Source organism: Gossypium hirsutum, chromosome D04 (assembly GCF_007990345.1).
Source record: "Gossypium hirsutum isolate 1008001.06 chromosome D04, Gossypium_hirsutum_v2.1, whole genome shotgun sequence".
NCBI classification, from domain to species: domain Eukaryota; kingdom Viridiplantae; phylum Streptophyta; class Magnoliopsida; order Malvales; family Malvaceae; genus Gossypium; species Gossypium hirsutum.
Window position 1 is genome coordinate 34572956 of NC_053440.1, and position 26417 is coordinate 34599372.

Here is a 26417-nt window from a genome sequence, read left to right on the forward strand (position 1 = left end):
GAATGGAAAATGAAAAAGAATAGCTCCATCATGGGTCAAAATATATATATATCACTTGTCAGTCAACCTTGTGTCAATATATATATATCAGTTGCCAGTCAACGTTGTGCATTTGTTACGTTAGACAACAGCGTAATCAATGTCCAAATTACAACGGATCCTTATTTGAGAATTGTTTCTTCTCTTTACTCGAATTCAAGTCACAAAAACTTTAAAATCAACTTGAAATTAAAGAAATCGACTAGAAATTAAAAGCTCAATACACGATTGAGTTTAATTAAATTTAACTTATATACTAAAGTTCAACTTCAATTTGAGATAGAAGTTAAATTATTCAAACTTGAGTGAAAAGCAACAAAAAATTAGTTATAGCTCGAACTCTACATGAAATCCAGGTTAAACAATGTGTAGAACTTGTCTTAAGCTCAACATGCCACTTCGGAGAACGGCATAATCGCAAATCAGTTTTAAAAAACCCCAGAAAGCATCCATGTTCAGCATATAATCAGCTTACATTCTGACAATGGCTATTGTCTAATAGATTTTCCTTCTAAGTTGTTCCAATGGGCCAGCAACAAACGAAATCAAAAGTCACTTGGGAGTTGGGGCATACACAAAAAGCTTCAAATATGAGCAATATGACATCCAAGTTCAGATGTCTGTTACTCAATCCGTCAAATATAAACAAGGGACTTAAGGGACATGCTAATATTCATCTCAAGCAAACCATTCAAGAAACAGAAATGAAATGACAAACAAATTCAAATGAATTCCGAAAAAACAAAATCTCATACCAGCAAAGCATAATAAAAGGGGAAAAACCCCTGATCTCATACTGAAAGCCTTCAAACATTATATGACACTCGCAACTTCTCTTTCTTTCTCTACATGCAATAAAAACAATGACACGAAGGGGGTAAACAATCTAATGAAAAACTATAAGCTAAACTTGGATTTTCTTTCATAGTAAGATTATTGTATACCCAATTATAAAGTACTCTCAGACTTCCATATTCTGGGAAAGAAGGTAGGGACTGAATTGCCAAGCAGTCACCTATACCTAGCCACTATATCAGAAAAACGAAAACCTTAACCCGTTACTCGCTGCAAACAAATTGTACTGTTCAATTGTAGACTCTTTTTTATTGCAACCATGACCATTTTCAACATGATCTGCTGAAAACTGGGAAGAAAGTTCTTCCACAATCTCATCTTTCAAAGGGACAGGACTAGTTTTGCATCCTGTTGAAAGAGCCACAGGCCCGCCAAAATGGAACAAAGAAAAGCTAGAATCATCCGCATTTGATTTCCCAGAGACATCATTTTGCCTAACTTCTCCAATTGCTGTTTTTTCTGTTGCATGCAGCCTTCCAGGGACAACCCTCTCTGCACTAAATTCAGTGAAAGCTTCACTTGTTCTACCAGGCTTCGGAATCAGAGTTCGCTCCTCCGCATACAAGCCATTGGCTTCTGAAACTGGCTGATAAACTGGAACAGGATCAGCGTTAAATGGGGGAGCAGCTAAATGCTGCAGAGCACCATATGGCATACATAAATGTGAGTTTCCGTTTAGACCATAGCCAAGAGGGCCAGTATAAAGATATGGGTTTGGAGGGAAAGGCACTAAACCATTAGCTGGAGTTGCTGGCCAAGATACAGGACTCTGATGGTAGTAACCCATGGTTGAAGGAGTTGGATACACTGGAAATTGTATATGTTGGTTATGCACTGATGTAAACATGCCTTGATGTTGAGAACCCATAAAGGCAGTTGGTTTTCCATTATCAGAATTTTCAGCAGTTTTTGTTGGCAGATTTCCTGGAGCTTTGTTCCCTGTACCATCAGGTTGATGTCCAAACAATGCCTGCCTTTCCAAAGCAACCCCTCCATCAGCATCCTGTTTTTTATCCATTCCTTTCACTTGACACTCAGAGAATCCATTTTCAATGCAGATTGATGCATCTCTCCTATCTGATTGTTGACAGGCATCTTCAGAATCTGACGTTGATGAAGATTCCAGATTTCCATGATTTGAAGCAGAGGTATTGCTATCTCCTTCGCTAAGGCATGAGGAGCAGTTATCAGAATTAGAAGTGCTACTCATCGTAGAATGAGGAATTCCGTTCAAAGTAAGGTTTCCATTAGGACAAATTCTGACTTCCTCATAAGCAGCATTCAGTGAAGAACATTGATCCTGTGTTTCCGCATGACAGTCCTTATCTGTGGCAAGGTTGGAGTTTCTTGATCTGTTAACATTGCTATGCTCATGATCAATTTCACCCAAATTTACACTAGCTTCACTTGAGCGCATCTCACTAGATGACTTAACAAAGTTGTCATCAGGCCCAGCTCCTTCAATGTAAGTAGAAGACCTCAAAGCAATATCTGTATCAGAGTTGCTCCGGGGGTACTTTTTATGGACTTCGGTGGGCTCCCAAACTTTCTTGGAGTAAAGTGAATCTCGACCAGAAGGATTGTTTCCTGCAATAATTTTAAGCTTCAGCTTTCCATGATCTTCACGCATGTAAACTTGTTGATTATACTTGTTACCACAATAGAGTTGCTTGGGCATAGCCAATTTAGATTCAGCCTTGCTCACAGATTTGGGCTCTCGACCTACTCTAGTTGCAGACACATGTGGCTCAATATTGGTTCTGTATTCATTGTGTTCGCCGCAGCAGCAAATGTCATATCTGTCACTCCGGCCATTGGAACACTGATACTTCTCAGTGTACTTAACACCACAATTCCGACCATTGGATTTCACATTGGTTATCCTTAACTGCCTATTTGATCCATTGATGTTCCTCGAAGGAGCCTCGAAGTTTTCACTTTGATGCCGTGGCTCAGATCTATTAACAGGAGTGCTTTCTGAAACAACAGCAAACCGGCGTCGATCACACCATTTCATAGACGGATCAAATTGACCATCCTTGCGAAATTTCAATCTCCGACGGGAAAGTTTTGATTGCTCCATTATAAAAGAGCCATTTCCATCTTTTACCTTTGTACCTTCTGCATCAGGACTATCAGAAGAGTGATTTTGCAAACTTGAGGTGGAGTGCCCATCTAAAAACTGTTCATCTTGAACATCTGGAGAACCAGGTCTTGACACAATGACATCACCTGTGTCACTCACGGAGTCTTTGCAATTAATAACAATATTTTCTTCAACCTCATGAGTTAGTGAAGATTCTTCCTTTGCAACATCAGGAAAAACAGTAGTACTTTCAGCACATTTTTTTTCTTTCTCTCTTTCTTTTCCTTTCAGTCTCTCCTTTCTCCTGAGCTTTTTCTCCCGTTCTTTTGTTCTTTTCCTCTCCTTGCGTTCTTCCTCTTCACGCTTTTCCTTCTCTTCTTCTTCAAGAAGCTTCATCTGTTGAAAATAAGTAGGGACAGTAATATCTATCAAACAATATATATTGAGAATATCCTCTCCTATATTTACTGATAAGCATAAAAAAACTCCATCCCGAAGAATCACCAATTATTCATACCTGCTTTTCTAAAGTAATAATTTCCTTGCATGCAACATAAACGCGTTCTTCCAACAGCTTAACAGCAAGACTAACAAAGATACTATGTGCATTCTGGCGAGCGGTTCCTTCCCTAAAAGCCTTTTCAACCTGAATATCAAAATGGATCAATTATTTATAAGTTCATAAAAAGAATTTTAACACTAATGAGAACACAAACAACTGAAACAGATTGATTTGTATGTTTTCTGTGCCACAACTTCATAGACACAACCCCTAAGAACCACAAACCAAATCCAGTTTATTCCCACCAAGTAAATAGTTTGACTCCAACAAGCAAAACAGGATGGGGCAAGTGAGCAAGGGTGGCTTGATACTTGTCTCAAAATATCATTGTTTGCAGAACAAACTCATTGCATTCCTCCATCCAGCCAAGTAGCTAGCTATGGTATAGTGATCCTAAGGTAATCTTTCTTAAAGTAATTCCAATCTTCCCAATTCAACGTATCACTCATATAGGTATCCTAGTCATTAGTTGAATGTACATTCTTTATCCTTCTCAAACCATAAAATTCAACAAACCATTTTAAATAGAGATTCTGTTAAAAACAATGAAATGAAATTCTGATTAATAACTTTCCTGCCACTAACTAACACATCAAGTCATTGATATACACAGGATTTTTGTTATATTCCAAATGACCAAACACATAGCTTTTCAGTATCGAATGGAATGATAGAATTCCACAGCTCTCTTTAATGAAAAGAATGGCAGGTACATGCAAGACTTTAAGGCCCAATGAAAAGGTATGAACATGCCTGTTCCTTAAATATAACAGTTGCTGCATCAAGAAGAAACTCTCGAGCAAGTTCAGGACTCTTCGCATGCTTTTGTGGACGGGAGCATTCTCCATCAAGCTCATTTCCATCCTTGTCCATGGAATCATCATCCTGAAAAAGATAAGAGTTAATAATTGCTACTATCCAAACAACTTCATTTATAAACTTCACAAAGTTTTTAACTACCTCTTCTTCCTCTGCCTCTTCAGCATGCTCAAAAAAGATTCTAATACTTTCGCCCCTAGTGATTGTAACATAACCGTCTCCAACTACAAGCCTGCAATGCACACATTGTTGGCCTTTCAATGCATGGGCTTTTACAGAAATCTCAGAGCAGCGGCCATCCAATTTGCAGGCCCTTAGAGTGATGTAACATATACTCAAGCCACCAAGATCCAAGCCATTGACTTGAACAGTCCCATTCATGCCAACATTTTCAAATTCCATGATATCTGATTTTCCTTCCCCAGTTCCAACTGCCCACTCAAAGTGGTGATAAGTTCCAACTGTGTCAGCAAAAGTTTGACGCCAATCAGCCTGGACACTGTCATCAGATACCTGGGCAAGTAAGAAAAATGTTGCATAAGTCGCATATATTTTGAGAAGTCCCACACCAAGCTTAGTAATTATTACTCTAGAAGTCAGAATTCAAATTTCAACCATATATTCTTTATGAACTGTTAGATTAAAAGATTGAACATATGAAAGTATCAAAAGAATAGTCAATGCACCAAAAGGTCAAAGATATGGATACCTCATACAGAAAGGCTGTATCTGCAACACAAAACCAACTAGTGCATCGAGGTTCTCTACGCATGCGTTTTAGCTCCTTCAGCTCCTTGAACTCACGGATAACGTTTCTTCTGCAATCTCTGCAAAATCTCTTGCTGTCAAACCTGAGCCAAAATGCAAAGATGAGAATGAGATATGAGATGCATACAGAACAATAGCTAGCAGAAGTCTACAGCAATGTTCTCAAGTAGAGCTAATAAAAAAATAGCAGATATGTGAATGAAATTTAAGCCTAGGCCCAATGGTTCCATATAAAAAGACTCTCAAAAGTGCCAAAAGAGGCTTTTGCAACGTAAAAGTAACATTAATTTTAGCATAAATCTTTCTGAGAGGAAAAATAATGAATAAGACTGTTACCAGTTTTAGTAGGTAACAACTAACAGAGAACCTATTTTCTATATTCTAAGAAAGTAAGGGTTGTTTTTATTACGGAAAATGAAATCTGCAAAATGATTCCCCACTTTTTGGTATTCGTTTTACGGAAAATGAACTTTGGGTCAACAGAATATTACCCCTTTCCTTTTTCAATAAAGCACAAGACATTTCCTAAAAGTTGAAGTGAAGAAAAATGGATCAATCCCCTAAATATAGAGATCCATCCCTTCTTGTATAGAAGCTGAAGCAAAGCAAAGAAAAGATTTATCCCTAAAGTTAGGGACCAATCCTTTTTATGTCAATGTAGAGTTTTTGAAAAAAGTTGAACAACAAAAAATATTTTACACAGAATGATCAAAACAACAGAAGATATCACCTTTTCCAATAAATAAGTTCATTTTCCTCAAAACAAACAGACCAAAAGATGTAGGAAGCCTTAATGCATGATAATTTTGTCATCCTTCTACTTAGAGTGCGTTTGGATGGGCGATTGGGTGCAGTGCGGTGCGGTGCGTTTAGTTTACTTTTTGTCTCAAGCTACAGTATCAGTACAGTATCTAATCTCACCGCCACTGCTGGTTTTACACTAACCGTAGGTAAACGCACCGCCCATCCAAACTCACCCTTAATCACCAAATAAAGGAAATGAACAGTAATGAGGCAAGAGGTGAAAAGAATATACAGTCATTCCAGTCCATTAAACGTTCCATTTTTACTGTTCAAAAGAAATTGTATCATATTCACTTTTCTAGAAGGATGACACAAATTTTACTCTCAATATCCCTCTAACCATATACACCAACCCAACCATTTTTTCATCCTCAATAAGTAACAACTTCTCAACAACGACACCTTTCCAATACCATTCTTTCTGACCAATTTCCTAGTGCCTGTATCAGCAGTAATGACTGTAATTGCTCAAAAATTTCTCTAGTGAAAGTGTACTGTCTTAGTTAGCAACATCTGACTCCATCATAACCACAAATATTAAATGAATTGAAAAGGTAACATTAAGGATAATAAGCATGACAAAAAATCATGTAGAGAAAGCAACCTGTTAAAGAAAGACCACATGGTGAGCAAACAAAAAAAATATATATAAGGGCCCTTTTTCTAAGGAACAGAACTGACGCAAGCAGTGCATGCTTCTTTTAACTCACCCTCCCTTGTTCATCTAACATAAAGTCACTTGGAAGCACAAACATTGAAACAAAGCAACAAATCCAGGATACCATCCTTAAAAAGATCATTTCCATGTCTCCCCACAATCTCTTGATAGCAGGGTTAGTAAAATCAATTTCATCAAATATTTTATCTTGCGTCTCCTTTGCTAACAGAACTGGAGAGCCTACAGTTGACTACCCAGAGGAAGGAACAGGATAATTTCAAGAGAAGAAAAGAGAGAGAAACAGGTTACTTATCATCCATTTATAAGTCCAGATTATAAGACCATATTGTTTTCGTTCTCTAAAAAGAGCTGTAACTTTCGTTGAATATGGAAAAATTTTGGCAACATAACTCAGCCTCATTATCCACTACTTAGTAAGACTCATAAAGGTCATTCTTTAGGATTAACAGTCCTCTGAAGGAAGCAGTACCTAAAGTGTTTCAAAAGCTGCTAGGAATAGAAAATTTTTGAAGACTAGCCTCTCTAGACCTAATGGTTTCTTATCATGCTTGAAAGCCAGAAACAAGTCATTAAGCTATACTCAGGAGATTGTAGCAGGATTTTTATATATGTTCACGATCAGCCCTAGAGTTACACCACTGTATGAAGAACAAACTCATTTAGCTAAATAATAGTGAGTAGTCTTATTTCAGGATTTTCCATTTAAAAGACTTAGACTATGATAGCTAGGAAATCAGATACTCAATGTATAATTTACTTTGCAGGGCTAGTCAAAGTGTCACCGTGGAGAAGAACACAAGATATATAAAGATTTGAGAGACACACAAATGAAAACTTCATGTCTTTCTACTGTCCTCTTCATCCTGAAATTCCACCACCAGCCTTATATTTCTAGCTCCAATGAGAACTGGTACATCAATGATTATCAGACTTCACATTGTTCAGCGGCTAAACAACATAGCAAATGGAACACATTGAACCATAAACGAGCTACAGACACACCTGTACATGAGCCTCTCAATGAAATCTTCTTCCTTCATTCTTAAAAGAGATTGCCGAGTTTCTTCTCCAAGAGCTGACCAGAAATCCACCAAGGTGTCGCAAGAAAGCCTGGCAGTGTGTAGAGCACATGTTTCTCTTGTTCCATGTCCTCTTCCATAACTGGGAATTCCTTGGCTAATCCAACCCCGACCTCCCCCACCACAAGCATCAGGATAAAGCAATTCACGCTCCCGCTCTCTTGCACATGCACTGTCAAAAACCTGATTCAACTGAAACATTAACAACTAGCCGAAAAGGAAAAACATAACCAGAGAAAACAATTTGATCAACACAAACATTTTGGAGACCCTTGAGTGACTTTGAGCACAAATAGCAATCAAGAAGTGTCAGTGAACCATCACGACTTGTGGTCAAACCTCCCCAAGGATGCACGGAGGGATTTTGAATTTCATCTTGTGACCCATCTGGCATACTCAATCCTCCATCACTTGGACTTTTTGAGAGTCCTGGCTTATTGTAATGAAGGCTACCAGCTACTCCCTCCTGCTGCAAGGATTTTCCATACATAACAATTTGCAAAAAACCTTCAAGCAGTAGCCCATTACATCTAGAGCAGTACATGTTCTTGCGAGCTTGCTCAAAAAGGGTTTGTTTGTCAATTCTAAGAAGCTCCTGCCGAGTTTGTAACGGGAGCTCACTCCAGAACTGCAATACAAAAACACAGCTCTTTCTAGTAACTAATCAGAAAATAAAATCAATAAATGATGTACGTATAAACCACATTTGCTATTTAAACAGAATAATCAATGACATCATTTTTGGTACATATGGAGAGTGGAGAAAGAATGTGAAGACCCATTAGGTCTTGGGCTAGGGCTACACAAGGGAAGTATCTCTAACCTATCCCATAGACTCTCCCTCCTCCCATCCCAAAGACTCAAACTAAATTCTTAAAATTGGTGTTTCACCTTCTAACCACTAGGGTGCCGCCTCGGGCACAGCACCATCCTTATTTGCCAATGGCAAACAAGAACCAATCCTTGAATTCCAAATTCCTCCTCAATCACGTACCAATACTTGTGATAGCCAAAAAAAATTACAAAGACCTTGACCAAAAGCCACATAGAGCTCAACAAGAGTAAAAAGATTCTTTAAGAACCGACAGTGACGAAGTAAATTATCAAACTTCTAACTTGTATTTCTTGCATTACTAAATTCAAAACCAGGAATACCCTAAAAGATCAGTGCCTTGTCTCTAAACAAAATTAGGCAGATATTTTCTGCCGTCTCCAAGCAAAGGCAGATGTCATTAAACAACAAATCCAATACTAGAATCAAAATTGGCACATAATCAAATTTAATGGGATCTGGTAAACAATAAACAAATCCAATTAAATTAAGATCCAATCCAAACTTAAACTACGCATTAGATAAATAAAAAAATCAATAAGAAACACTGATCCATTCCAATCCCAATTCAATTAAAATAGTTATATCACCAAAACTTTCAACAAAAAAATTGAAGTGAAGACATAAAATCGAATACCTTCTGAAGTTGATTGTAGCTAACATCATCGCGATGCTTAGACCAAAACCCAAATGAGGCACTACTATATTGCTCATTTCTTTGCGCTAATCCTGGCATCCTTTGATTTCTTAAATTCTCTTTGATTTACAGTTATTTACCAATCTTTCCATCCCCGCCCTTCAATTCCGTGTTTTTTTTGCCGATCCAAAATAATAACCGATTCAATCGGATTTAACAATACAATAAAATAAAATAAAATTCTGAGTTCGTGAAAATGATGATGGATGGTTTTCTATTTTTTTCTCCTTTTTGGGGATCCAAATCGGATTGAATTTGAGAAAGAGATCGAAGAGATAATGGAAAAATCTGAAGGGGTGGGCTTTGAGGGTTGATGACGATGATCAGATTTGGAGCTGCATTTTATTTTTTAATTTATAATCATATATTTTGTAAATGAAAATCAGTGAGAAAGGATCTTGAGGCTTTGTTTGTTTGGCCAAGGGGAAAAGGGAATGACGGTTAAATTGGAAACAAAGACTGATACATTAAGTTACAATTTATTACTTCTAAGGTTAAAAATTAAAAATAATTACTAAATAACTATCGGTTTTTTTACCTGAAAGGCATACTCCGCCTTCACTAAAGGTCTCACAAATTAATTGCCTATTAATATTATTGGATAATTAGATATTCTATCATGCGAGAATGTATGTGAAAATTTTATATTTAAAATATGGATGTTAATTTAAAAATAGTATATAATAACAATGAAATTTATAATTTAAAACTAATAAATAATAACCTATGAAATATATACAATATTAAAATGAAAAATTAGATTAAATTGTGAATAAAATGAAATTTAAACACGTAAAAACATCATATTAAGAATACAAAATATATTACAATTACTTATCATGATTTTATTATCAATTTTGAGCGAATGTCGAGTTGTGTAGGGGATAAACCCGGTTAAGCAATGAATAAAGTGAATAAAATAAGAATTGAAAAGATCGAACATCCAAATTTTACATAAAAAAACTCTTCAGGAGAGGATAAAAAGTCACGGGTAAAAAGAGATTTCACTATAATAAAGGAGATTACAAAAGATGGGGAGAATTAAAAGAAAAATCCGAAACCCCACAAGAAAAACCTTTCGAAACAAAGAACAAAATTCTTTCAATCTAAATAATTTTTTGTTGTCTAAAACTTGGAGTAACTAAGGCCTATTTATAGGCTGAAATTCTTAGCGTATATGACTACAACAACTCTAGGTTAATTAGAGTTTAAGTGGGAAACTAAAAATAGAGTTTGACTAAAAGAAGAAAAGACAAACTAAATTTTGGTCAAAATGAGAGGCATTCTTCCAAAAAAATCTCCACCTTGACTTGTATTTGGACCAACTCCATTGTCGAGCCCTGTTATGGGCTAAACTGATTCTTCGTCAGATACTTACCAAGTCCAAGCAATGCTCGAACTTTGAAATTGGAAGGCTCTTTGTCAACATGTCGATCGATTGTGTTCTGTGTCAATTTTAAAAATATGAATATCCCCTTGAATGATCACCTCTTGAGCAAAATGATAACAAATGTTTATATGTTTCGTTCTCTCGTGATGCATTTGATCTTTGGTGAGATGTATGACACTTTGACTATCACAATATATGACAGTTGCCCCTTTTTTAACTTACCAGTTCACTGAATAGACCCCTTAACCAAATTATTTCTTTTATTACTTCTATAATTGTCATATATTCTGCTTCAGTAGTCGACAAAGCCACTTTGGCTTGAAGTGACGCTTTCCAACTAAAGACACAATTCCCAAAAGTAAATAGGTAACTTGTAAGAGGCCTTCTCCGATCTAAGTCTCATGCATAATCAGAATCAACATACATGACTAAACCCTTTTGATTTCTTCTAAACTCTAAGCACATGTTAGAAGTACCACATTAATATATGAAAATCCACTTAACTGCATGCCAGTGTAACTTACCAGGATTGGCCATGTATTAGCTAACAACACTAACATGTAAAATACCATAATGAGTGCATACCATTGCATACATCAAACTTCCAACTACACGTGAATAATGTACTTTTGACATGTACCTTTCATCTTCTTCATTTTGTGAGGAATTTGAAATTAATAGTTTAAAATATGCATCTAAAGGAGTACTTATCGATTTTTCATCTTGCATCTCAAATTGCTCAAGGATCTTCTTGATGTACCTTTGTTGCGATAAAAATAATTTTTCGGAATTCTATCTCTCAAATTTTCCATCCCCAAAATTTTCTTTCTTGCACCTAAATCCTTCATCTTGAACTTAGAGTTAAGCATGGTTTTAAGATGATCAATATCAGATGGATTCTTAGTCGCAATTAACATATCATCAACATAAAACAGCAAATATATAAAAGAATCATCATCAGGACATTGTAGATAAACACAACTGTCATACTTATTTCGAGAAAAACCAATATTCAACATGAATGAGTCAAACTTTTTATACCACTTTCGAGGAGAGTGCTTCAAACCATACAAAGACTTTTGTAAAAGACAAACATAATCTTTTTTACTTTCAAATTTGAAGTTTTCTAGTTGTTGCATGTAGATGACCTCCTCAAGATCACTATGATGGAAATCAGTATTTACATCTAACTGTTCTAACTCAAGATTATTTGATACAACAAGGGCCAAAAGCGCCCAAATGGAAGTATGTTTCACAACGGGAGAGAAAACATCATGAAAATCAACTTCCTGTCTTGCCTTGTACCTAGTGTCATTAGGACTCAAACCTTCCTTCTTTTTAAATACCCATTTGCAACGAACGATTCTTTTATCGATGGGTGGTTTAACTAGCCTCCAAGTCTCGTTCTTTTGAAGTGATTCTATCTCTTCTTCCATTGTAATGAGCCATTTGCTAGAATTAAAGGCTTGAACTGCCTCATAATAACACAAAAGATCGGTTGAATCAATGCTCTCAACAACACTTAGAGCATAAGCCATTAGGTTTCCTTCACAATATTTTAGTGGTGGTCGTATTTCTCACATTTTCCTATCACAAGCCAACATATAATTAGTTAAATGAGATAGTGAGGGTACTTGAGGGTTGGATGGAACCCTAACTAGATTCAAAACAGCTTCAAACTTGCAAGAATCAGAATTTTGTTGTGTCATCGCGACCTCGTGAGACTCTTCGTCAGGACGAAACCTTTGTTCATCGTGTCGTTGTAACATTGGGTATTTTCTCATCGTGACATCGCCCCCTATTTCGACTTTTAACTCTACCTTACTCAAGACACTCTAATTTGTTGTGTCTTTAAAAGTAAAAGTCCCATTATCTGATTGAAACATGACAAATTCATCAAACATAACATCTCTGCTAACAATTATTTTGTCGGATTCTGAACACCACAACTTAAAACCTTTTATACCGACAATTATTTTGTCGAGGTAAGTTGGTATGATTAAATACCATTTTAATGTTATTATGATTTATATGTTAATGTATTATTTGCCATGTAACCATATGATGTATGTCCAATGATGTCACGGTGATTATCGAGCCCCGTTTGAACGTTAAGAATTCGTAGGATACAAATGACATGTCATTAGGGTTTTCATGTTTCGAGTGCTGGTCTTGTATGTCCTACTGATGGTTGAGGTCCTACATTTGTTGCGGATACTCCACACTAGTGTGAACAACATCGTGTAGCTTACATCTCGACTCACAGCTCATGTGAGCAGGCCCATTTCACAGCTCATGTGAGCAACGATGTAAAGGAAAAGGAAAGGTTACAGTTATATGTTTAGCACACTTTGTGTGAGCTTTTCCGCGTATCTGATGTTATTCTAAATGGTTCAACAGGCATGAAAAGGAAAGGAACAATAAGTGTTCAAATGAATTATATCATGAAATTAGGAGAAGGATTGAAATAGAAAGTTTTAATGAAATTATGTTATGTTTATGAAAATGATGCATTCAAAGGAAACATGTTCATGTACAAATAGTTTACCTTATGTTAATTCAAGTGAATTATATTATATGATCTAACATCTGTTGTTGATGATGCTTACGCTTGTGCCGAGCTTATGGTTGGATTATGTTATGCTTAATCTTAATGTTATGTATTGAAATGGTAAGTTATGTTCATGTTTTACTAACTTACTAAGCATTATGTGCTTACATAGTTTTCTTTCCTATGTTTTATGGATAATTGGAAGCTCGACTAGTTTGGAAGCTTGTCGGAGATCTATCACACTATCCAGTAATTATATCGGTAGTTTTTGATATTTTAGCCAAGGTTATATATAATGGCATGTATAGGTGGACTTGTGTTCGATGTTTGGTTGAATGCCTAGATGTTAAATTTGGCATGTATAAGTTAGTTGTTTTGATACCATTTTGATGATGGTTAAGTTGTGTCAATTTGGTGCATATGATGCATGAATGGTATGGCTCAAATGGTAAGTTTATATTGAAATGGTATAAGTCAAGTTATGGTATGTTTTGAGATGGAAATGAATTAGATGTTTATGAATGATTTTAGACTATTGAATTGTTTATTTCAAGTCGGTTTTGGTCATGTTATAATGACTTGATCATGAGTTCAAAATGCTTTTAGGTACATGCTTGATTTGGGGATGGAGATGGCTTGATTTTGGCCAATTTCATGTCCACACGGCTTGTAACACGACCGTGTGTCCCCTATAGATTTTAATACATGCAAGTCAAATTGTTACACGGCCTAGCACACGGACATGTAGAGCCATTTAGAGAGTTATACGGCCTGACACATTGACGTGTGGCTTGGCCATGTGACTGAACTCAGAGAGTTACACGGGCATGAACATGGGCTGAGACATGGCCGTGTGTCTCTATTTTGATTGCTATACGGCTTGAGACACAGACGTGTGTTTTAGCCGTGTGAGTCACACGGCCTGGCCACACGATCATGTGACCCTTACAGTCTAAATTTTCTAACTTGTCCTGAAATTTCCAAATGTTCTGTAACCCTATTTCAGCGATGGATACGAGTTAGGGCGTTACAATTAGCACAATTCCACCTTCAACTAAACTACACATGGAGAACTAGTCCCTATTGGGACACATGTGACAGGAACACCCTAATCTAAGATCCATTCGGAAGTAAGGTGAGAGTTTTCGCTCGTTGACACCAACAAAAAATCATCACCTTTGTCCTCGGCTACACTAGCATCAGCAACTTCGACTTTCTACTTATCTTTCTTATCGTTTTCGGCACCCCTTTTGATTTTATTATGAAGTTTCAGCCCACCTTTTTACAATAGCCACAATATTTGTCACGATTTCTAGATTTGGACCTTGCTTTAGACCTATTTGGATCTGTCTTTCTGCTTTGTTGTCTATCTTTTGCAACTAGAACCTAGGCTTGCCTATCTGATTTTTGTTTGGGCCTAACTTGTTGTTGAGTTTATCCTTATTCAGAAGATCCCCTTTCTCATCCTCAAATGAGAGGTGATTTCTCCCATAAATCAGAGTTTCCCTAAAAGTTTTATAAGAAGAGGGAAAAGAGTATAACAACAACATAGGTTGATCCTCATCACTAGTCTCTGCTTCAATATTCTTTCAGTCATTGAGAAGGGTAACAAACTCACTAATATGAGTTTTGATGGACTCATCTTCGACCATTCTGAACGTGTAGAGATATTGTTTTAATACTAACCTATTAGCCATGCATTTCGTCATATATAAGGCTTCTAGTTTCTTCTATAACGCGGACACTATTTTCTCCTTTAAAGCCTCCTATATCACATTATTCGTGAGGCATAACTGAATAGTGGATAAAGTCTTTTCATCAAGCTCTTGCCTTTTTGAATGATCCATATCTATAAGCTTCTTCCCTGTAACAACCTTTTTCAGACCATTCTGAACTAGTATTGTCGTCATCTGAACTTGCCACAAACTGAAATTTACAATTTCGTCAAACTTCTCAATATCGAACCTTGACGTTACCATCTATAAATGGGTTGACTGTAGAAGTCGAGCTAGCTCTGATACTAATTTGTAGGGGATAAACCCGATTAAACAACAAACAAAGTGAATAAAATAAGAATCGAAAAGATCGAACACACAAATTTTACGTGGAAAAACTCCTTAAGAGATGATAAAAAACCACGAGCAAAAGGAAATTTCACTATAATAAAGGAGAGTACAAAAGATGAAGAGAATTAAAAGAAAAACCTGAAGCCCCACAAGAAAAACCCTTCAAAACAAAGAACAAAATTCCCTCAATCTAAATAATTTTTTGTTGTGTAAAATCTAGAGTAACTAAGACCTATTTATAGGCTAAAATTTGTAGCATATATGACAACAACAACTTTAGGTTAATTAGAGTTCAAGTGGGTTTAGGGTGATTACCTATGTGTGGCCATCGTCGAGTCCTCCACTACACTGACCCGTTAAGTCTGGGGATTACCTGTACAGATTAAACAGAGAAAAGGGTGAGTTTTCACAAACTCAGTGTGTAAACCCCACAAAAAACATTCATACAGATAATCAATAGAATTCAATTAGATACAGTTTGGGGCTTGTACCCATCACAGAATCAGTTTGGGCCTTAGCCCATTCAGATACAATCTCAAAAATACAATAGGGCCTTGGCCCATATCAGATACACAATACATATACAGTAAATCAAAATCTTACCCACCAGCCTCTACACACAATCTTCGTCCAACCCTACACACCATGTGGGATTAAATAACCTCACCCATCCCTACACACCATGCTATACCGAAATGCGGCACATAATCAGAAGGTTGTAGCTGAGCTACCAAATAACAGGCTTAATAACCTTTCAAACACTTCCTCCAAATATCATCAACCCACCCCGATGCAATGCCACATACAAAATATGTCATGCCAATATGCAATTAATAGTACATACATTCAAATATCATAAGTTATGCTCGGTATAGAAATCAGACAGACAGATCACACATATAGGGGTCTAAGTAAAGCTTACCGACCCTATAGTAGGTCCACAGTCGACTCGGGTGACCCGTAAACCCTTACAGAACTTATCAGAAAAATAGGCTCACAGGCCCATGTGGCCCACTCAGCCCACTAGGCCCAAATTGGCCTTGGCCACATAATTCATTTTTAATGTAACCCGTGCTAGTAAATTATTCATATATATTTTCACTATTTACTTATATGTTCCTTCTAAGTTGTCTACTTGAGTCATTGTTACTAAATTACTTCTATCTTGAGCTACAGAATTTCAAATTAAGATCCGCTTGATTTTTTTGAAACTAGACTCAAATACCTTTCTACCATAAAATTTTCAGAATTTTTGGTTTAGCCAATAAGTACAGTAAAATCTTCAAAATTACCTCTGCTCTACTGTCTGACAACTTCGTCCCTTCTTTGCTAAAAATTAATTATTTCTTAGTACAAAATTTAGATGATGTTTCCATTTGTTTCTATTGAAAATAGACTCATTGATAATTTAAACATTTAAATTTTAACCCCTAATTATTTTTATCCAATTTTTGATGATTTTCCAAAGTCAGAATAGGGGAACCCTAATTCAATCTGACCTTGTCTCACAAAGTTTATTATACCTCACGATTTCCAATTTCATTACTTACACCGTTTCTTCTATGAGAAACTAGACTATAAGCTTTAATTCCATATTTTCTTTCATCCTCTAATTTGATTCCACAATTTATGGCAATTTTTCAAAATTATCCTACTGTTGTTGTCCAAACAGCAAGCAATTTTAGAGTTTTGTCGAATCTCTTTTTTGTTTTTAGGGTACACACCTGGTTTTGTTTGATGCTAAAACAGTCCCTGAGCACTCCAAAGCCTATAATCAAGACACTCAACATCCATTTAACAGATTTACAAGTGAATTGACAACCAAGAACGAATAGAAACCCAAGTTACCACCAACGATAACCCTCCGTTTAACTATTGTTAAGATGAGAACACTGAATTCACCAGTTCGAGCCTCCCCCTACACCCAAATCGTAGAGAAAAACATTAATACTTCAGTCGTTAAGAGATTCATGATAGAAACGAAGAGAAACACTTACCGAAACTAAGCGAGCACTAACCACGTGCGAAAATGAAGGAAAATAAATGGATTAGGGAAAAATCAAGAAGAAGAAAAGAAGTGAAAGATGGAAAAACTTAGAGAATTTCGGCAAGAGGAAAGGGAGAAGAATAGACGGTAAAATGTTTCTGGAAAAAAGAGTCAAAATTCGGATATGGGAAAAAAAATAAACCAAAATCTCGATAACCCCCAAAATCCCTTAATCTTCTCCCCCAATTCCCACTACACATCCACTACTCAGAATCCCCCTATTACACAAATCTATCCCGAAATCTGAGCAAAAAAAATAATACCCCTGCCTACATAAGGATTCGAACACAAGACCTCTACCATAATAACACACCATTTAACCACCAGACCAGCAGACTCATTCTGATGTAATTTACCCAACAATCAAATAAAAGCCTACTAAACAAGAGTAAGGCCTAATTCATTCAAAATACCAAAATTTGCCCAAGCGAAATCTTGAACTTGGGACCTCTCAAACACTCCTAGAACACATAACCACTAAAGTTTACAGATATTTGTGTCATATTTTCACAATAACGAAATTAGAAATTTTGGGGCGTTACAAGTGTTTTGACCTTAGAGTCTGGGTTGTCAAAAAATGAGGTATCGAGACCTCATTTCTATAAAACGAGCTCATAAATGTTTTTATTAAATATTTATCGAAAGATTGTATAAATAAATTAAATTCTGGATATGAAATTTCACCGAAATGGTGACTAATTAAGGTATAAGGACTAAATCGTAAAAGTAATAAAAGTTAATCACTATTGATTTTTATTTGTTAAAAGGGCTTGAATGATAATTAACTGAGGTTTAAAGTGGAAATCATCCCACTTTAGCTTTTTAGTGGAAGGTTTGCTAATGGTTGGGTTAATAAATTATAAATTTTAATTAAATTAGTAATAAATGTCTAAAACATAAAAAAAAAGAAAATGTTGTCATCCATGCAATTTTGTATTTTCCATCAAAACCACCAAAAGAAAAGCTAGAAGCCATTGTTTGAAGCTTTGAATATTCGACCCTATGCATGGTGAGCTTAAACTAGTCTGCTTCTCATAAAATTTATGTTTTTGAGATCTTATGAGCTTGGTTTAACTAACCTAAGTGTAGTTTCTCAAACTGTTAAACTTTATAAATTACACCATTGATGAATAATTGATGAATTGGTATTAATTCGTTAAGTTTTATGCTTAGATATGAAAAATGACTAATTTGTAAAATGAAAATTGTTAATTTTGAGTATAGGGACTTAAATGTAAATATTTTGAAAGTAACATGAAATTTTTGTAACTCTTGATTTTACATGGTCATAGAAGAATGAAATTGAAATAAAATTGAAAAATAAAGCTTAAAATTAGAAGGTATAACTATTTTAGTTTTAGGGATTAAATTGAATAAAATGTAAAATTTTAGGGAAATTTTAAAAATTGAAATTGAACTAATTTATACTTATAATGGGATGTTATAAGGTAATTTCAATTGATAATTGAAATGAATTATTATAGATCGAAACTTGAATCAATAGGAAGAAAATCGAGAAATAGGAGAAATTATAGATTAGTTCTTGAGACATTATGGCTGTTATTTTTCCAAGTAAGTTTATATGGAACTTACTATATTATTTTATATTATGTTTGAATTGTATAATTATATTTATTAATTTATATACATGTGAAATGATAATGAATTATGGCATCAAAATGACAAAATTGGAAAATGTGAGATTTGTGATAAATATGAATAAATATGTAGTATCGAATGGATGTATAATTTTTTTATATGAATGGATGATATATACATGGTGATGTTATATTGTTTAAAAGGTATATATATTGTTTTGGCATCAAGTGTATTACATCTTTGATATGTGAAATATTCGATAAATGTAAATAGATACGTAGTATAAAATGGATTGGAAATTATTATATGATTAGACGACGAGTACAAGATGATGTTACATGGTTCAAAACGTATATGAATTGTTATTTGGAATATGAAAGTGTGTATACGGCTATAGGTTTTGAAATGAGATGGATAAGGAAAACGGATGTTTGATAAGGAATTAAAACGATGGCTTGAGATCCAATATTTGTTGTGGATTCTCTGAAGCTAGTGTTAGGAACATTGTACCAAGCTACTGTTAGCAATCCTGATCAGAAGCTAGTGTTAGCAGCCTGAATATGTCAGATTGTACGAACAAGCAGGTGTTGCGATCAGGGATTAATTCGATGGTTTGAGGTCCAACATTTTTTTTGGATTCTCTGAAGCTAGTGTTAGCAACATCGAACTAAGCTAGTGTTAGCAACCCTGATTGAAATATGTGATTAAATGGAAAATGAAACAATTGAAATATGTGATCATGTTATGTATTGTTATGTTGCAAAATAAGCATGATTTGAATGTGACATAAATAAGAATTGAATTATATAAATGTTTATGAATTAAGTATGAATAGATGACACATCTTATTATATATTGAATTGTTGAACATGTATACATGATTTGTTTTATAAGTGCTTGACCTGTAAGTAAACTAACCTAGTAGTTATTTTGTTAAAATGTACATTGAAGTTTAAGGATGCCAAAGGATGTCATATTTTATGCCAATGAGTTTCAATAGCTTAAATTGTTGTAAACTTAAGGTAAGTAAAGTTAATTTTTATATGGACTTACTAAGAATTCAAAATGCTTACCCATTGTCTCCCCTTTCCTTGTGGATTTTCGATTGCGAAACGCATTGTTTGGATCACCGCGAAGCTCACTGTAACACCCCACGCCTGACCCGATCGTCGGATCCAAGTATGGAGTGTCACAACTTAAAACCATTGAAATGAAAAAACCATTTCTAAACCAAAAATCTTAACTTAGCGGATACTCCGCGTACTAGAGCGATGTCTTAATATATTGAAAAACATATAATAAATCAAATGTGATTTAAAATAGTAGTATGCCACTTATAGTTAGGGAATAAGAAAACATCATTTGGCGGAAGACTTGTAAACATGTGCAGGTTCAAATAAAATCATAAACAAGTTACTACTCAAGCATAAGTTAAAAGTACATTTCCAATTGACTAACATCATTGAAATAGCTTGGTATGTAGCCCAACCAAACTACATACGAAAATCCAGAAATACAAAACAACATTTTCAAATACAAGTTTTGTTTCAAGTTCAATCTAGCGGAATCTAACAGACATCCTAATTCCCCAGTGATTTCATGTAACACCCCTAACCCATCTTCGTCACTGGTTTAGGGTTACGAAACATTATCGATCAATCAAAAAATATTTATAATTATAACCTAAAATAAATTAAACTTATTATAAACCAATCAATCATATGTATTATGTCCCTAAATTAAGCTTTCGAGGCCCTAAAAATAGCTTAGAAGCAATTCGAGACTAAATCAAAAAAATAAAACTTTTAAGAAAAAATGCAAACAGGGGTTACACGGCAATGTGGCCAGGCCGTGTGACATATCCCAGGCCATGTAACATTAAAACAAAGGGACACACAACTGTGTCCCAACCCATGTCCTTACCCGTGTAACTCACTAAGTAGGGTCCACAGCCGTCTAACTCTCTAAGTTGCCATACACGGCCGTGTGCTAGGCTGTGTGCTAGGCCGTGTAACTCACTAAGTTAAAACACTAGAATTTTCCAAATGACACACGCCCGTGTCGCCAGGCTATGTGACAGCCCGTGTCCCAGGCCGAGTGATCCAAAAAACTGCCCTAATATTAAGTCATTTCAATGCCAAATCATGCCTATCTAACCATTCCATTTGTGCATACATTCAACGGATTTAAACATCATTCAAACACACATAAAAAAAAGTCATTTTAAACATCTTAATTCATCTAACCAATATGCCATTCAAAGCACTAAGTCAATGTTGCCATATTCCAAGAATACAAACCTAGTTTCTTAACTACCAAATAACATCACATATGATTATTTGCATATCACCAGAAACATAGCAACAAGGGCCTTATATACGAGCACTTAAAAGTGACCAAAATGACATGACTTGGTGAGTTGTTAAGGTTCACCGAAAAAGACATCAACATACTAAAACATCCATTACACATCCATGAACTACCAATACAAAATACATATACATACAATAATTAACCTTGGCCAAAATACTCAAAAACTACCAAAATGGTTGTTGGATAGTGTGATAGGTCTCCGACAAGCTTCCAACTGGTCGAGCTTCTGATAATCTATAAAGCAAAGGAAAGTAACTATGTAAGCAACGAGTGCTTAGTAAGCTCGTATAAACATAAACATAACTTACCACTTCGTTAACACAACTCACAAAATTAAGCATAAAAACATTATCAATCCCATAAGCTTAGTATAAGCCTACACAACATCATCAAACTCACAAGTTAGTACACTTGTCCATGATACAATGAATTCAACCATAAGATAAGTAGATTTTCATATATAAATACATCATTTAACTCATCAATCTTTTCATAAGATCATAATTCATTCCATTTGAATACTTACCATTTCATTTCCTTTTCTCACCCGTTGAACCATCTAGAATTACATCGGATACTCGGGAATGCTCACACATAGTGTGCCTTTCCATATAACCGTAACCTTTATTTACATCAATCTCACACGAGCTGTGAAATGGGCTTACTCACACAAGCTATGGGTCGAAATGTAAGCTACACAATGCTGCTCACACGAGCTGGAGAATCCACAAAAAATGCAAGACCTCAACCATCGGTAGGAAATTCAAGACGGCACCCAAAACATGAAATCCCTAATGACATGTCATCCGTATCCTAAGAATTCTTAAGGTTCAAACGAGATTCACTATCGTCAATTATTCATAACCTTTGATACATTTATTTTCAAATTCATTTATATTAAAACTATCATAGTTCATACAAACTTACCTCGATAACTAAGGCGTAGAAGTAGAATCGAACACTAATCCGAAGGTTTAGCTTTTCCTCAATTTAAGCCTGATTGTGGTTTATCTTGATCAAAATGGATATTTTCTATCAATTAAGTACTTCTAGTATTCAATTTAATCCATAGTTCATATTCATGCAAATTACAAAATTACCCCTAATACTTTGACTTTTCATAATTTAGTCATTAAGCTCATAACTTAAATATAACTCATTTTAGCCTAAATCCAACTTAACCAATTTTACAAAGGACCTTGAAACAACTCATTAATACCAAGATTTCACAATAAAACCCAAAGATTTACACTTTTAATAATTTAACCCCTAATTACAATTTCTCCAAAAATCATTTAACAAAACCTGTTTATTCAACAACCAAAGTTAATAATCTATCAACTAGCATCCAAACACATTCAAAAACATCTATGGCAAGTCCCTCAACCTTTAATAGTTTTACAAATTAACCCCTGGGCTAGAACGATTAAGCTAAAACGAACTCAAAAACATAAAAATCATTAAAAACAAGATCGAAATCACATACCATGCAAGCACCTAGGCTAGCCGAAACTTCAAGCCCTAAAATGGATATTTCTTTCTTTAATTTTCGGTGGAGATTAAGTGAGGAAGATGAACCAAATTTATTTTATTTAGTTTAGGTTTTAATTATTCATTTACAAATGTAACCTTTAAAACCTATCAAAATTTCATTAAAACCTATCCATGTACATCCACTAACATATAACATGGTATAATTACCATATAAGTCAATTAGCGTTCCTTTCCATAGCCATTTAGCCCTTTTAACTCATAAAATTTAACTTTTACACCTTTTTACAGTTTAGTCCTTTTTACCTAATTAACTATTTAAACATCAAAATTTCTTAACGAAAATTTAATACGACCTTAATATAATCCCGTAGACATTAAAAAATATTAAAATAATGACTCACTCGTCAGAATTGTGGTCCCAAAACCACTGTTTTTGACACCACTGAAAACGGGATGTTACAACTCTCCCCCTTAAAGGAATTTTCATCCCTGAAAATCTTACTCGAAAATAAATTCGAGTATTACACTTTCATAGCTTATTCAAGTTCCCAGGTAGCTTCCTCAACTCCGTGACGTTGCCAGAGAACCTTAACTAAAGCTATACATTTATTTCCTAACTTTTTAACTTCCCAAGTTAAAATTCTGATCGGTTCTTCACTGTACAACATATCTGGCTAAATCTCAACATCAATTGGTTGATTCACATACGAAGGGTCTGATTCATACCGCCGTAACATCGATACATCAAACACATTATGTATTTTCTCTAACTCTGACGGTAAATCCAAACGATAAGCCACTGGCCCAATCCTCTCGATGATCTCATACGGCTCGATGAATCATGGACTAAGCTTTCCTTTTTGGCCAAAACGGAAAAATTTTCTCCAAGGCGATACTTTTAAAAATACTCTGTCACTGACTTGAAATTCAATATCTTTTCTTTTCAAATCTGTGTAAGATTTCTGATGGTCAAAAGCAGCTTTCAAACAATCACATATTATTTTGACCTTTTCTTCGGTTTCTCGAATCAAATCAACCTCGAATAGCTTTTTTCTCACTCAATTTAATTCGGTATAATAAAGTTCGATATTTTCGCCCATACAAAGCTTCATATAACGCCATTTTAATACTCGTCTAATAATTATTATTATAGGCAGATTCAACCAACGGAAGAAATTTCTCCCAGCTACTATCGAACTCTAAAATACAACAACGGAGCATATCTTTGAGTACCTATATCACTCGCTCAGACTAACCATCGATCTATGGATGAAATGTTGTACTGAAATACAGTCTAATGCCCAGAGCTTCGTGCAATTTACTCCAAAATCAAGAAGTAAACCGTGGATCTCTATCAGAGATAATAGACACCGGTACACCATGCAGTCTAACAATCTTAGAAATGTATAATTCTGCTAACTTCTCAACTGAGTAATCTGTACGTACTGGAATGAAATGTGTGAATTTAGTCAAATGATCCACAACTACCCCGGTAGCATCTTTCTTCTGCAGAGATAAAGGCAAACCTAATACAAAATCCATCGTAATTAGTTCCCATTTCCACTCTAGAATCATCACAAGTTGTAATAGTCCAGAAGGTACCTGATGCTCGGCTTTGACTTGTTGACAGATTAAGCATTTTGAGACAAAATCTTTAATCTCTCGTTTAATATTGGCCACCAATACATCTGTTTCAAATCACTGTACATTTTGTTACTACCATAACGTATCGATAAATTATTATTGTGAATTTCCTATAAAATCTTCTGAGTAACAGCAGAATTCCTCCGAACACATATCCTATTTCAAAAATACAAACTACCATTAGAACTAACATGAAATTCTGAATCGAGTGTTGACTCAATCTACTCTCACTTAGCAATCAACTCGGAGTCATTTTTCTGAGCTTCGCAAATCTATTGCAGAAATGTCGGTCTAGCTTTTAATTCTGCTACAATTGAACCATTATCAATCAAGTCAACTGAGTGCTTGGAGCTCACAAAGCAAATAAGGACTTTCTACTTAGACCATCAACAACGACATTAGCTTTCCCTGGATGATAATCATTGATCAAATCGTAATCTTTTGTAGCTTCAACCATTTACGTTGTCTCAAATTCAATTCTTTTTGTGACATCAAGTACTTCAAGCTTTTATGATCCGTGAAGATATGACATTTTTCTTCGTAAAGATGGTGTCGCCAGATCTTTAAAGAAAATAAAATAGCTGCAAGCTATAAATCATGAGTCGAGTAATTTTTCTCGTGATGTTTCAACTGTCAAGACACATAAGCTACCACTTTGCCTTCTTGCATCAAACCACAGCTCAAACCATTCAATGAAGCATCGCTATAGATCATAAATTCCTTATCGGACTCTAGCTGAACCAACACAGGGGCTTCGGTCAATAACGCTTTCAACTTATCAAAGCTCTGTTGACACTTTTCAGACCATTCGAACTCGACATCTTTCTGAAGCAGGTCAACGGCGTAGTAATCATAAAAAATCCTTTAACAAATTTCTGATAATACCCGACTAAACCCAGAAAAATTTTGATCTCTGAAACATTTCTTGGAGGCTTCTAGTCTACTATAGTTAATATTTTACTCAGATCAACTCTAATATCGCCTATTGATACAATGTGTCCCAAAAATCCAACTTCACAGAGCTAGAATTCACACTTGCTAAACTTAGAAAACAACTGTTTACCACGCAAAATCTATAAAATTATTCTTAAATGATGGGCATGCTCAATTTCATCTCGGGAATAGATCAGAATGTCATCAATGAACACAACTGTAAATTTGTCTAGATACGGTCAGAATATTCTTTTCATCAAATCCATAAACATAGCAGGTGCATTGGTTAAACCAAATGGCATAACAAAGATTTCATAATGTCTGTACGTGGTTCTAAAAGCAGTCTTCGGCATATCCGAATGTTTAACTCGTAACTAATAATATCTAGAACGGAGATCAATCTTTGAAAATATTGTTGCACCTTTTAGCTAATCAAACAAATCATCAATACATGGCAAAGGATATTTGTTTTTTACCATGGCTTTGTTAAGCTGTCGATAGTCGATACATAACCGCATTGACCCGTATTTTTTCTTGACAAACAATACAGGAGCACCCTAGGGGAAAACTAGGTCGAACAAATCCCCTATCTGATAACTCTTGCAATTGTGCTTTGAACTCTTTCAATTCTGTAGGTGTCATTCTATACAGAGCTATCGATATCGAAAAAGTCCATAGTACTAACTTAATAGCAAATTCAACCTCTCTAACCAGTGGTAACCCTGGTAACTCTTCTCAGAACACATCCCAGAATTCACAATAGTGGAAACTGACACTAATTTCAATTTTGAAGCCCTAAAATCAAATATATAAGCTAGATACGCCTCACAGCCCTTTCTGACATATTTCTGTGCCGACATATCTGAAATCACATTAGATGTACCATCATTTCTATCTGATTCAACTTAGATTATTTCACTATTCTAACATTTCAACACAATTTGCTTTCATCTACAATTCACAACAGCATCATGCAGAGTTCACCAGTTCATACCGAGAATCACATCAAACTTATCAAATGGTAATAACATCAAATCAACCGAAAAGTTGTAATCTCGAATCATCAAATGACAATTTTTACAGACTTAATCAACTAACAC

The 26417-nt window shown here is 35.3% G+C and overlaps 1 protein-coding gene across 1 annotated transcript; it reads right to left on the minus strand.

Moving 5' to 3' along the window:
* Positions 1-804: 804 nt before the first annotated feature.
* On the minus strand, positions 805-9654 carry LOC107899762 (uncharacterized). Its single transcript, XM_016825555.2, has 8 exons — positions 9161-9654; positions 7951-8319; positions 7615-7874; positions 5071-5212; positions 4503-4874; positions 4296-4427; positions 3498-3626; positions 805-3376 (listed from the first exon to the last, which is right to left on the minus strand). The coding sequence occupies exons 1-8, from the start codon at positions 9257-9259 to the stop codon at positions 1073-1075; spliced, it is 3807 nt and encodes a 1268-aa protein (XP_016681044.1). The 5' UTR covers positions 9260-9654; the 3' UTR covers positions 805-1072.
* Positions 9655-26417: the final 16763 nt, after the last annotated feature.